The sequence below is a fragment of the Penaeus chinensis genome, chromosome 1 (genome assembly GCF_019202785.1).
Source record: "Penaeus chinensis breed Huanghai No. 1 chromosome 1, ASM1920278v2, whole genome shotgun sequence".
In the NCBI taxonomy this organism is placed as follows: domain Eukaryota; kingdom Metazoa; phylum Arthropoda; class Malacostraca; order Decapoda; family Penaeidae; genus Penaeus; species Penaeus chinensis.
In genome coordinates this window covers 35,603,954-35,617,030 of record NC_061819.1, presented here as the reverse complement: position 1 = coordinate 35,617,030, position 13,077 = coordinate 35,603,954, and the positions used below count along the sequence as shown (strand labels likewise).

At 35.8% G+C, this 13,077-nt stretch overlaps 1 protein-coding gene across 4 annotated transcripts; it reads right to left on the bottom strand.

Moving 5' to 3' along the window:
- Positions 1 to 4,429: 4,429 nt before the first annotated feature.
- On the bottom strand, positions 4,430 to 12,138 carry LOC125026294 (enoyl-CoA delta isomerase 2-like). 4 transcript variants are annotated; one of them, XM_047614618.1, is made up of 9 exons: positions 12,022 to 12,138; positions 10,410 to 10,464; positions 10,112 to 10,198; positions 9,462 to 9,586; positions 7,744 to 7,836; positions 7,142 to 7,259; positions 6,871 to 6,990; positions 5,441 to 5,608; positions 4,430 to 5,047 (listed from the first exon to the last, which is right to left on the bottom strand). In XM_047614618.1, exons 2-9 carry the CDS (start codon positions 10,419 to 10,421, stop codon positions 4,949 to 4,951), a joined length of 822 nt encoding a protein of 273 aa, XP_047470574.1. In that variant the 5' UTR covers positions 10,422 to 10,464; positions 12,022 to 12,138; the 3' UTR covers positions 4,430 to 4,948. The 4 variants fall into 4 exon arrangements, with proteins under 4 accessions (XP_047470574.1, XP_047470585.1, XP_047470588.1 ...); XM_047614629.1 differs by having other exon boundaries at positions 12,035 to 12,138; XM_047614632.1 differs by lacking the exon at positions 12,022 to 12,138 and adding an exon at positions 11,819 to 11,899.
- Positions 12,139 to 13,077: the final 939 nt, after the last annotated feature.

Sequence of the window (13,077 nt, the reverse complement as noted above, 5' to 3'; positions counted from 1 at the left end):
GCCATGTCAGCCTGAAGCTTACAATTTTTACCATCAACTTCCAGATGCAGTTGGTGAGAGAAATGGGTCTGCAATTCCCTAGTGTGGAAGCATCCTTGCTAGGTTTGGGACAGATTATAGCATATTTCCATGTTGATGGCACTCCCTACAGACCCTAATGAATAAGTCCAACAAGAACTTTTGGGAGCTCTCCAATAAGTGAGACATCACTTGGTATGGAATATCGTCACTTCCTGAGGCAGTCTTATGGCAGAGCTGCAAAGCAAAGTCCATCTCCCTGCACAAAAATTGCAAGTTCTATGGAAGGTCTGCCACAGTCCTACTGAAGAACGGTATTGGGCGTTGTCCTGTTTAGCCTGAAGGATGGCAAATCTCTTCCATGGATTTAACTAGCTCAATTGCAACATCTTTTGTCTGTGAAGAATATGCCATCTATCTTTAGAGCAGGTGGTGAAACAGATGTGCTCTTCCCAGCGATCTTGCGCACCTTGTCCCATACCCATGCTAAGGGGGTCCCGGAGTTAACCAAGGAGACATACATACTCCACGACGTCCGTCTAGCCTCTTTTAGGACTTGGCTTGGCCTTAGCTTGGGTGTTTTTGTAATAGACCAAGGTCATATCGTCGTTTCAGCTGCCTTAGTGCAACTTTTCTTGCTCTATCAGCTTGTTGGCATTCATCAGACCACCACGGTACCGGAGATCAACAGTAATGCCTGATATTTTTGGGAATGGATTCTGCTTCTCCCAGGTGAATTCGTAATTTGAAGTGATCAACAGCATCTTGAACACACTGTAAATCGTTCACAGATCCCTGCATTACTGCAGTTGACACAAAAAGATTCCAGCCCGCATGTTCAAGTCGCCGTCTCTTCACCCCATTGGCTGGAATGCTATTCACCTCCTCCAAAAGTCTTGGAAAGTGGTCGCTTCCATGCAAGTCTTCCATGACCTGCCAAGTGAAATCCAACTGTGCACCAGGTGAACCAGCTGACAGTTCAGTATTTGGAGAATATCCCAGTTTGAATTTGAAAGTGTGTGGGTGTGTCACTGTTCAGAAAGAAATGCATCTACTCTCGACAACAAGAACTCCAAGGCCCTTCCTCGAGGGTTGCACAAAGTGTCTCCCCAGAGGTGATGCTGTCCATTGAAATCTCCCAAGTGTAGAAATAGATGAGGCAACTGCCCAAGTCTTCCAAATCATCTATATTAAGATTGTCTGGAGAAAGACAGATGCATGCAACAGTGTAAGGTCATGGCAAGCCTATCCTCACAGCCTTCACCTTCAGTGTTGTCTGCAGGTGGATGGCCTTGAAAGGGAATATCCTGCATACCATCACTACTACAAAACCACGAGGTCCGTTATCAGAGGTCCCATAATGGGCCTGAACTTGTAATCCTCTCAAGGATATCGGACGACTTTCCCTGGTCATAATCTTTTGTACGAATATACAAACTGGGTTACATCAGATGTTGCAATTCCTTCCATTTAGCATGAATTCCCTAACAGTTCCATTAAATCAGCGTACCCATTCCTTCTGGGTGACAAGCTACCTTTTCATAAGGTGTTTGGCAGCACCTGTGGTTAAGGTCTACCCCAAACCTTTAGACTTTTCCTTACCAGCATCTTGGGAGTGCATTTTGGAGGGATGTTGTTTACCTGTGGAACTATTTTCCACAGGATTCCTTTGGACAGGCTCAGGATTCCTTTACCAGGGCAAAGGGCAGACCTGAGCCTTTGGTTCAGGGACATTCTGTCTAGCAGTGGAGTCCCCTGTGAATGTGGTGCCAGATGGAGCTATTACTGTTGAGGCCTCTGGAGCCATGCCTAACGGCTCCAAAGACCTTACTTTGGGAGGAAAAGTCTCCTCAATAGACCCCACACTCCTATTCCACGTCTAGTCGAACAACTGGCCGAACTGTGATGGCAGAGTGAGTGCAAGAAGTATTGGAGGTTAAAGGATTTTGGGAAGGAGGTTGGGCTAGAACCGAGGCAAAGGACTTACCTGGCTGTGTGAACAGCACACAGGCACAATGCTTTGTTCCCGATTACCAATACTTCTTTTTCAAATTTGCACCTACTACACTGTTTTGTAGAAGCTTCATGAGCTTCTTTGCAGTGATACTAGACCTGGACAGTTGTCATCTCATTGATGACCTGTTGTACCACACTTGACACACACTCTTGGTAATCAATTTTCCTTGGCTAAGATATTGCGTTGGTTGTCGGTTAGAGTCAGTTGTTTTTTAATTTGTAGACAGCATATATATTAGAATTCTTTATCTCCTCACTCTCCCACCCACTATGGAGTCCAATGAGATGAAGCTATAGGCTGGGACTGATAAACACCGAACAGCTACAAGGGTAATGAAGAAATATACGTAGTCACCACCCAGTCCTGATAGCAGTCGCAGGACCTATGCAATGGCAGCTGGGCAGTGCCTGCTTGACCCTAGAACTTCTGTCTCCTAGTAATAAGGGAGGCCATGCATGCAAACACACATGGGAGAGTTCTCCCTGGTCCAAGATGGAATGAACCAGGGGTGGGTGCAACATCCCCTAACATAGGCCTTGGTGTATCTGGGAGCCACTTTGTCTCAACCCTCACTGATGACCTCTCCAGTATCAGTAACCCTCTGGTCTGGCTCATAAGGTAAATAGAACCTCAAGCTCCCCCACCACGAACAGGTGGCTCCCATTAGGGGGGTAATTTTAACGGATATGCAAGCAAATTACTTTCCACTGAATTTTAGTCCCCCATTAACCTAAGCAAGTACAAATGCATAATTGTGAGACTGATGGTACCATTGCCACCCCTAAGGCACCACACCATGTGATATAGACAGAGTACAAACTTGGCTTTAAGAGATTTCAGATTTTGGATCACAGCGGTGCAGTGGTCTGGTCACTGTTATTGAAACTATATGCACTGTTGAGCAACAAGAAAATGCATTACATGCCATCGTTCAACACCAGTATGAGACTCATTTCCACCTACAAAACCTGGCAAAAGTGAGACACCAACCAGCCATGAATAACCCGAGATAAAAGTCTGATTAATAAAAAGCATCATGCATACAGCCAAATTCAAACAGAACAATATTCGGAACCATATGACACAACAGAAAGCAACATTAAGCATGCTAAATAGGAGTACTTCAAGTCAGTGCAGAGTGAAAGCAGACTAAACAAGTGTATTGTAGCATTAATTGATCCTAAGTGCAGATGTGTAAACCTTCCTTTTCTAAACCTCAAAAACCCAGGCCAAGTTACAAATGCAATAAACTAACATTTTACTGCTATGCCCCATGGCACTCACACACCTTCAGGAAGGGCCACATGGCAGGCCTCACCCTGGCTGACACACTGATCACCACCAGTTTGGTAAGGGCCTCTTCACCACACTGTACATGGTGTACTTCATGGATGCCATACTGAAGGCCTTGGGAAAGTGAAACACTGGCCCCACTTGCCCAATTAATTTTAAATCAACATGGATCACAGTGTGGCTGTGACCCACCTTTATCACCCAAGATGCAGAGCATTGTGGAACTCTCATGGTTGCACAGTGAACCAGCTTGGAGGCCATGCAGCCTACCTACCATTAGTGCAACTACACCCAAATGCAGGCAAGGTTCTTGCTGCCATGATTATATGACAAGCAAGAGCACCTCACCCAAAGTTTTGGGAAAAAGCTGGTCAACTCCTCCCACTCAGACATGCTTCTGCAGAGACTGGGGACATGACACAAAGATATACACCAGAATAGGTTACTACTCATCAGGTGTAAAACCGAGTGATATTGCAACTCCACAATATCATATGTCATCAGAGAGTTAATGATAGTCTGTGAAGTGCCTTCTTAGAGTCAGTGCACACATAATGTATATTTTCTTAACAACTCCCTTTTTATTTTATTTTTTTATTGATGATAATATTGTATAAGAGTATGCACTGTTAACCAAGACCTCTTCAGAAATGCTGTAAATTATATTGTGTATTCTGCTTGTTGGTCTATAAACCAAATATTATAATTAATATAAAACACAGTTAATGTTTATATAAATCTCATTAATTACCAAATTGTGTGAAGAGCAAGAATTTTTAAAAATACAACAAAATAAAGACACAAAAATACATTAGAAGTGCAAGAATCTAGATAATTTATGAATGAACCCATGTTCAGTTGTGCTGCCTCCTTAAAAATATTGCTTATTCCCTCATATGTTAGTGGTTAAATGTGAAAATCAATATCATTGAAGCAAACCTCTTTTTCAAATTGGTAGAAAGAGGAGTATGTAATGGGCTACAACAGAATGCAATGGGATAAAGAGGCATGGTTGGTAAATGAAAGTGATCATGAATACAAAAAAAGCCATGTAGAGTAAGGGCACTAAATGAAATGTTCATTATTTTGAAACTCATTAAGTGATTCCAATTAAATTTATTTATTTTTAAAATTACAATAATTAATAATTTTCTTATCAGACAACATTTCATATATTCTAATATTACAATGATTAGTGGATTTCTTATACATACATTAAAAGATTCTTTGTAATCACAAAGAAAAGCACCCATATTACAATAGCCAATATTTACAATGTATAATTGATACAAGAAAAAAGGAGAGTACTATGTTTATCCATTTTTCATCCATTATAAAAATATTTTGTTCATAACAACCAACTATAAAAGCACAGAAACACATATTCTTCCACATATATCAATACTCACACATAAAGTTCCATTCTTTTATAACTATTGAAGAATGTAAACTGTGACCAACAATCTGCCTTGTATTATACTAATATACATACACTATACATATTTATAAAAGTGTTAAATCCTGGACCCAAACAAACAGTATGGACTCTATCTGACTAAATATCAATAATACAGTGATAAATATTATATATTCATGTTAGCACACACATTAATACTTTTCTTAAAGCTTTGATTTCCTGGTGAAGAATTTCATTAACGCAGCCATAAACTCTTCAGTGGTCCATGATTCTGCCAAAGATTTGCATTCCAAATCATTGACCTGCAAAGAGAGAGAGAGAGAGAGAGATTTCTCGCTTTATTCCAAATAAAATGATACAGAGTACCTTTTTCTTAGTTTAACAGATATCATTACTGCTACACATATATACAAAATTATGATGTTAAGAGCATATTTATTTGCTCTTAACATAATATAACAGATGTTCTTAGACTAATAAGAAATTTTACCAAAAAATAGATGAGATAGTGAACCTATTAATGTGGCATGCAGTGACACATGACATGTGACAGAAACAATCGTGAAATGTGACTTGTTTACAGTCATTATAAGTAATGGTATAATTATATTTTTGGGTGAAAAATAGGTCTTCCCTAGTCACTAAAAACTATACAGTTCCTAGTATTTACAGTGAACAAAGTTACAATGACAAACCTCATGAAGTTTGTCCTTTAAGTGTGCTCTCATGAGGCCCTTAGCCCTCATCATGGCAACTGGGGGAAGCTTGGCCCACTGATGCAACCTTGGCCAGATCTGATCCATGTGTTCATCGGGAAACACCTCGGTCACTAAACCCAACTTGCATGCTTCATCTGCAGTCACCTGAAACCATAGGTTTTATAGCTGTGGTTTCCTTTTAACAAAATATAAAAGATTCTGATTCAAACACCTCATTTAGAAATGTCTTATTATTGGGATACTGTACCACTAGAATAATGTGGTAAGATCCTGTACAATAATCTTAAATAACAAAGGCACCATTTTACTTTCTCTTGAGTGGGGTAAGCCAGTTCAAATTCTCTGGGGGTCATAGTCCGCTCTGTCCCTTACTATCCCTTTTACAAATACTACTGGTTAGAGGAAGCTTGCTGTATGAAGTGCAGCTAATTTACAGTCCCCTTTTGAATGCTTGAGGGGCCCTTGTTACTCATCTCATTCATTCAAACAAAATGAAGATGATGACTAAGAATTTACCACATTGTTGATAGTTGATAGACTATAACTATAACTACTACTGTGATCATAAAAGACTTAACCCAAAACTGACAGGCATGTCATGTACATGCAATGCCCACTTTGAGTTTACTTTATTAATTGTTTTTACACGAAGATGGCTCCACTTGTACTAAGCCACCAATAAGCAAATTATGAGTACTACTTGTCTCACCAGTTTACCCTTTTCCTTGAATTAAAAAAATATTGTATGTTATCTTATATTGCAACAAAAAATGTCAATAACATTATGTAATTATAATGTCTATGATAAAAATAACACCATGGATATTGATAGCATTAGAAAAAAAAATGTTTTTCATGCAAATTCAAGGAAAGGTGAAATCACATAAGGTCACAAGGTCTACTAACTGACTCCTTTATGACTAAGCACTAGCAGAGTCATCTATGTGCAAAGACATTTCACAAAAGAAGCTAAAATGAGCACAGCATTTTCCCGGCGACACTGGGTTAACCATACAGGTCAGCAACACATCTTCCAAAATATATCAATATATAAATGTATTTGTATAAATATTTTTTCTCAACACAGGCAACAGGCAGAGATAACTGTATACACAATACTAAAATTCCTTCAGATGTGTTGGTATGAAGACAAGTGTTTAAACAGCAAAATGAAAACTCATGATCAACATAAATAATTAGTTTCACACTCTGCTAACACGAGTAAAAATCTGCTATATATAAAGAGCTTATGGATAATAATAATAAAAAAAAACACTTCTAAAACCTAGAGTGAGATTCCCACCTTTTCTACATATACATGTGGCAAATCAACATGAAACGAAGCAGTAAGCCAATAGATATATACCTCTTGCTTAAGTACACATTCACAGCACCAGAATCCCCACCTTCTTTCCAAAGAGGAGTATTTCCGCGGCCTTTCCAGGTCCCATGATCCGAGGGAAGAGGAAAGAGGAGCATCCTTCAGGCGCCTGTGCAAGACTCACAAAGGGTGCATGGAAGATTGCCTGGAAAGAAGAGAAAACAAAAATCAGCCTTCACTCCTTCTGGAGAGGAGAGAGTAACATTACTGTTTAGGTTTTGGAAGCATTTTAATTAACTTTATTTCAGCATTACAAAGACTCTGGAAACACTACTGGCCTTCCACAACTGACTCACCCTATTAGTAGCATAAACAACGTCACAAAGACCAAGCATGGTGACCCCAATACCCACTGCCGGACCATTGACGATGGCGACAAGAGGTTTGGGAAAGTCAATGAAGGCTTTCACTAGTCTGTAGAATGAATGGCAGTGATAGTAATGATGAGAGATAGAAATAGTAAGAGTAGCAATAGTAACAGTATTAATAGTGCTAAGAAATACTGATTGATGACAAAAGTAGCATTAGCATGGTAATAATAATAATAAAGATATAAATATAAATAACGACTATTTAAAAAAAAATGGCATGAGCATTAACAGTTTTAAAAACATATTTTACCTATAACAGTACAGGTAACTGAAATGAAAACTGATTTACAAAAAGTGTACTTCTAATAGCTGATATCTTCTTTCTTCTGATAATGATACTGAAAGCATTTGCATGAAGAAGAGGATGGTAAAACAAACAGTAGCATAATACAAACAGTAAAAGTATACAATTCAGTTGAGAGCAACTATTGAGCAATACAAAATTAATACTAAAAGATCAAATCAACTAGTATTGCCAAGAGTAGCTGACCCTGTGAAAGGTGGATGCAGAAACAAGAGAACCTTACCTGTTAAAACTACCATTAGCTGCCTGTGCCAGTTGCTCTAAATTTGTTTCCCCTTTTTTATCAGAGGCACCACCACCTCCGCCTGACCCTGCTCTGTGGGAAAAAACACAAAACAAATAAGAAAACAAGGACATAATATTGATGAGTTGTTTGATATAAGGAGAAACTATCTTCAGCTTGCATTTTTCCCTATGTACATCTGTAGTGTTTGTGTTTCTCTTTATAGGAATCTTATAAAACATTTGAAAATATTCTCTTCCGTTACATGCAAAAAATGTATACAAAATAATTCCATAAAACATGAATGATTTTTATAATCAGTACGAATAATGTGAAGTCTCATGCTACATATGCATGACAATTATGCTAAAAACATATAAAAAAACTGTATCTGTGTCATATAATCTGAAGAAAAAAATCTGAATAAGCTGAGAACAAATATCTTGCATGTAGTCTATATAAAAAAAGCTTGCTTATAAAGGCAAACAAAATAATTAAGACATTTGCCTTCTTAAAAATAAGGAACAGAAGAGTTGATGCTTCTCAAGAACTAGTATATTTTACAACAGTTCCACTTCTACTTTCATCATATTTTACTACTTGTTTCTTTAATCATCAAGTCATGTGCAAAACAAATGGTAAATAAAATAAAATGATTGAAGAATAACTCAATGAAGATCTTGCAATATGTGTACGTCTGGGATATTCAGTTACTTTAAAAAGAGTCCAGAATATTATGAAACTGAAACTGACAGAAGGACCAATCATTAATTTAAACTTCCATTTCTTTCTAAACATATTTGATTTATGTTTTAGTAACCTTAAACTGTATTCTGATTCTTTTGATTCCAGTAACCCAATGCCGACGGGTATGATGTGTATGTACGTGGTATGCCCAATGTGAGTACTTGTTTGATTGTTTTTACACATAGATGGCTACACTTGCACTAAGTCACCTATGAGCCAGTTACGAGTACTGCATGTCTCGCCCATTTACCCTTTTCTTTGATTTATGAAATATTTTGTGTTCTCTTATTTTGCTGTTACTAATGTTTAAAAATATTATAATAATTATAATGTTTATAATAAGAATAACACCATTGATATTCATAGCACTAGTAAAAAATACGTTTTTCCCACCATTTCAAATCAGGTACAGTCACAAGGTCTACTGATTGACTCCTTTGTGGCTAAGCACTAGCAGAGCCATCTATGGGCAGACATTTCACAAAATATATAGAAAATAGGCACAGCATTTTCCCCAATTTTTTTCATTTTCCCTGGCGCCATTGGGTTAAGGAACCAATAAAAGTTCAGTCAAGGGACAAATTTTGCCCACAAATCATGAGTTGAATAATCCTGACATAGAGCGATCAAAACTCTTAATCATATATATATATATATATATATATATATATATATATATATATATATATAGATAGATAGATAGATAGATAGATAGATAGATATAGATAGAGATAGATATAGATATAGATATATGGATAGATATAGATATATAGATAGATATAGATATAGATATAGATATATATAGATAGATAGATAGATAGATAGATAGATAGACAGACTGTGTATATCCAAACTTTTCTAGTCACACAGTCCAAGTATAAACACTAAGACAAATCTTTAAAACATCCACAAATACTGAAACATTCCACATAACACCAAAAGTTGCCATAAACAGCACAGAGAATGCCTACCCCTTTGAGAAGTTGGAGAGATCATTTCCCGAAGTGAAGTAATCTCCTGTTCCAGTAATAACAGCAATTGCTGCGTCTGGGTTGGAAGCTGCTCTCTCTAGGGCAGGGGCTAGACCAAGCATAATCTGCATTGAGTGGATGAATTTCATATGAGAATTTTGTTATTTAATAAGACATGAACCTGATACAGCTGTGAGACAGCCTGATGCAGTGATAATGCCAATAGTAATGGACAGAAATGCGAGTGAAAGAGTATTATGATAATGATAATGATGATGAAGATGATGACAATAATAATGATATGTATGATATTTACGTTGATGGGAATGATGATGGTGGTGGTGATGATACTGACAAAATCATTGACAATGATGATGATGACAGTACTGAAGTGTACATAACATGTTAGTGAACTGAGCTATACAGAAATAAAAAGTGAAATGAAAGAATTGTAAGATAAAATCTATGGTAATTAATTCAGTGGTTGTTATATACAACAATTATCCCTTTTTATCCAGCAGAATAGAAGATAGATATCAAATAAAAATATGAACATGATAAATCCAAAGGCCATCAATTATTAAACAAGTCTGTCATATCAATCTTAATTTTCTGCACGTCTAACTGCCACTGACATAAAAATACCTTACCTTGTCATTAAAGGCATTCTTCCTTTTTGGTCGGTTGAATCGAATTATGTAGATGCCATCCTTCACTACCTCTACTAAATCTGGTTCCTTGAAATAAAGAGAAAAGATAGATAAAAACAGTAAGATATTTATATCTACTTTCAAGGACAAACTGAGTATATTCTTCAGTTTATAAAAGGTGACTATGTATGTATTTCATTAGAACTATTCATGTGGTATGAAATATTATCATCATACAGCATAATAAACTTAATCAGAAATTATTACAATATCTAAATCCAATGGTAATAAGCATTACCTGATTAGCCATTCTATACTTCAAAATTTCTTAGTGTGTAACAGTGAAGTCTTATCTGTCAAAAAAAAAGAAAATTAGGGATTCAAATAACTTGATTCACTCACATAAGTATAAGTATAAATAACATTAATGGGCATAAATTCTGGGTCTTATGCTATGTCAAATTCTATAAACATCATCTTAAGCTCCTGTTCTTCAACATCTGCAAGAATAAAATATGCAAGGTTTCTGCATAAAAAATATTTAGATAACATTTTTTTTCTCAATATCCTTTCCTATCAAAGGCAGAGATGAAAAATACACATTTTAAATCCAAGTAAGCAAGCTCCATTAAAAGATAATCTTTATATATAATAAACTAAATGAAATAAGAGAGCAATGACACAGTCTAATTAAAGATTACAAAAGGTATGAATAAGAACACATCAATAAGTAATGCAAGATATGTGACTAATGTTTCATTGCAAGAGTAATTGCATATACAGACAAACTGCTGGTGGGCAAAAATCAATGTTAGTCATAGATTTGAAACCATAAAAAGCTACAAAAACAATTGTGGACAAAGATAGGAATCTATAAGTTAGAAACAAAGTACTGTTAGCAAGAAAATAGGTGTCAATGAGTATTTTTGCTGACAGCAACATCTGTAAGTGACATTATGGTCAAATTCTGTTGAATGTCCAAAGAAATGAATTCATTACTACATGTCAGCAGTCTATAAAACAAGGAATAAAATTGCTATTTAAAACTGCCAGTTCAAGTATACATACCCTAATCTAACCCTATTTAATGGCATCAATTAATTTACAGTCATCTGATGTGCTTTACGAAATCATATATGTTGAAGCGTGTCATAAATCTTATCTAAGACAACTTTCCTAACCTGATGTCATTCCATCAATCGAGTGCTAAATATTACGGTTAATCTTTACAGTATGGATGCACTAAGCTAGGGAAAATTTATGATATTCTTGTAGAGGACAAAAAGTTGCAGTAGTTAATAAAATAAATAATCTGCAGCCACAAATAGTTGTGCCACAAGTTGGTGCTACCAAGTTTTAGCTCTTTCTTGCCACGCATACCGAGGTGAAGGTAATATTTCTTTGGGGTTTGTTGGGGACAGAGCCCCCAATCTACCCTCCCCCGGGCAGTGCTCGAAGGGGATGCCCAGTTATGAGAACTTAGATTGTTTAATAAATTTTGAGACATGGAGATGGGGAGTTATTATTCTGTGGCAAATGTGTCCATACTGTAAAGAATTACCAAAATTACCACTTACTTCACTGACATACAAAGATGGAACATGACAAGATTAGCGAGTACATATGACATTATTCCAACCCCTATTACACTCTCAAGTCAAAGCTGGTAAATCAAAAAAAAAAAAAAAAAAATAACAAGGTCCTCACCCAGTCTAACCTTCTATATCCCTAAACCGTGTGAAAGATCTCTCGAGTCGTTTATATAATCAATATTATCTCTTATCTGAACATCCTAGAGGGTTTAGGGAGGTCAAAGGTCGAGTAACTTTTATGATAACTTTTTTTTAAGTGTTTTTACGTAATGCCAAACCTTTATTACGGTATTGACCTGTTATTTCCCAGCTCCTTACCTCTATAAATTACCTAAAAGTTATTTTTGGTCTGTGAAGTCTATAATATTCTCAAAATAATCATGATAATTCACTGGTTTTACAGAAGAGCTGCCTTATTTTGATCGTCTACCAAATAGATGTCAGCGGTGAGTGTGACGGCCCGTTTTCCCTTGATTTTATTATTATTATCATTAGTATTAGTCTAAGTATTTGTCTTAGTATAACTATTATTATTATTATTATTATTATTATTATTATTATTATTATTATTATTATTATTATTACCATTATTATTATTTTCTTTTTTCTTCTTTTTTTTTTTTTTTTTTTTTTTTTTTTTTTTTTTTTTTTGCTTATACATGATTTTACTTCGTTGTTGTTCATTGATGTGAACAGACAGGTGAAGTTGAGGGTGTTATCAAAGTACCAAAGTATCTTATTTTCTAAGTGAATGCCTGCAAACATTTTTTGTGATTTTTTTTTTTTTAAGAGTTTATTAAATCTAAATCATGACACCGAGAAAAAAAGATAGTGACAGGTGGATTGATTGCTAAAGATGAAGACAGTAGATATACACATATATAGTATAAAAGTATTCATATATAAATCCATTGATATTCTCTCTCTCTCTCTCTCTCTCTCTCTCTCTCTCTCTCTCTCTCTCTCTCTCTCTCTCTCTCTCTCTCTCTCTCTCTTCCTCTCTCTCTCCCTCTCTTTCTCTCAATATATATATATATATATATATGTATATATATATTCACATATGTACATATACATATGCGTATGTATATATATATATATATATATATATATATATATATATATATATTTATGTATGTATGTCTGTATGTATGTATGTATGTATGTATGTATGTATGTATGTATGTATGTATGTATGTATGTATGTATGTATGTATATATATATATATATACACATATACATACATACATACATACATACACACACACACACACACACACACACACACACACACACACACACATATGCAATGGAGTTAATGCTACAGAAATAGATAGGTAAATAAATAGATATAGAGATGAATATACATATAT

Bases quoted from the DNA above. Each gene is read 5' to 3' on its own strand.
- LOC125026294 (XM_047614618.1), bottom strand. The intron at 7,837-9,461 runs GTAGGCATTCTC...TTTTTCCCACAG, and splicing joins CTCTCCAACTTCTCAAAGGG to AGCAGGGTCAGGCGGAGGTG. The intron at 6,991-7,141 runs GTGAGTCAGTTG...TCTTCTTTCCAG, and splicing joins TTGTTTATGCTACTAATAGG to GCAATCTTCCATGCACCCTT.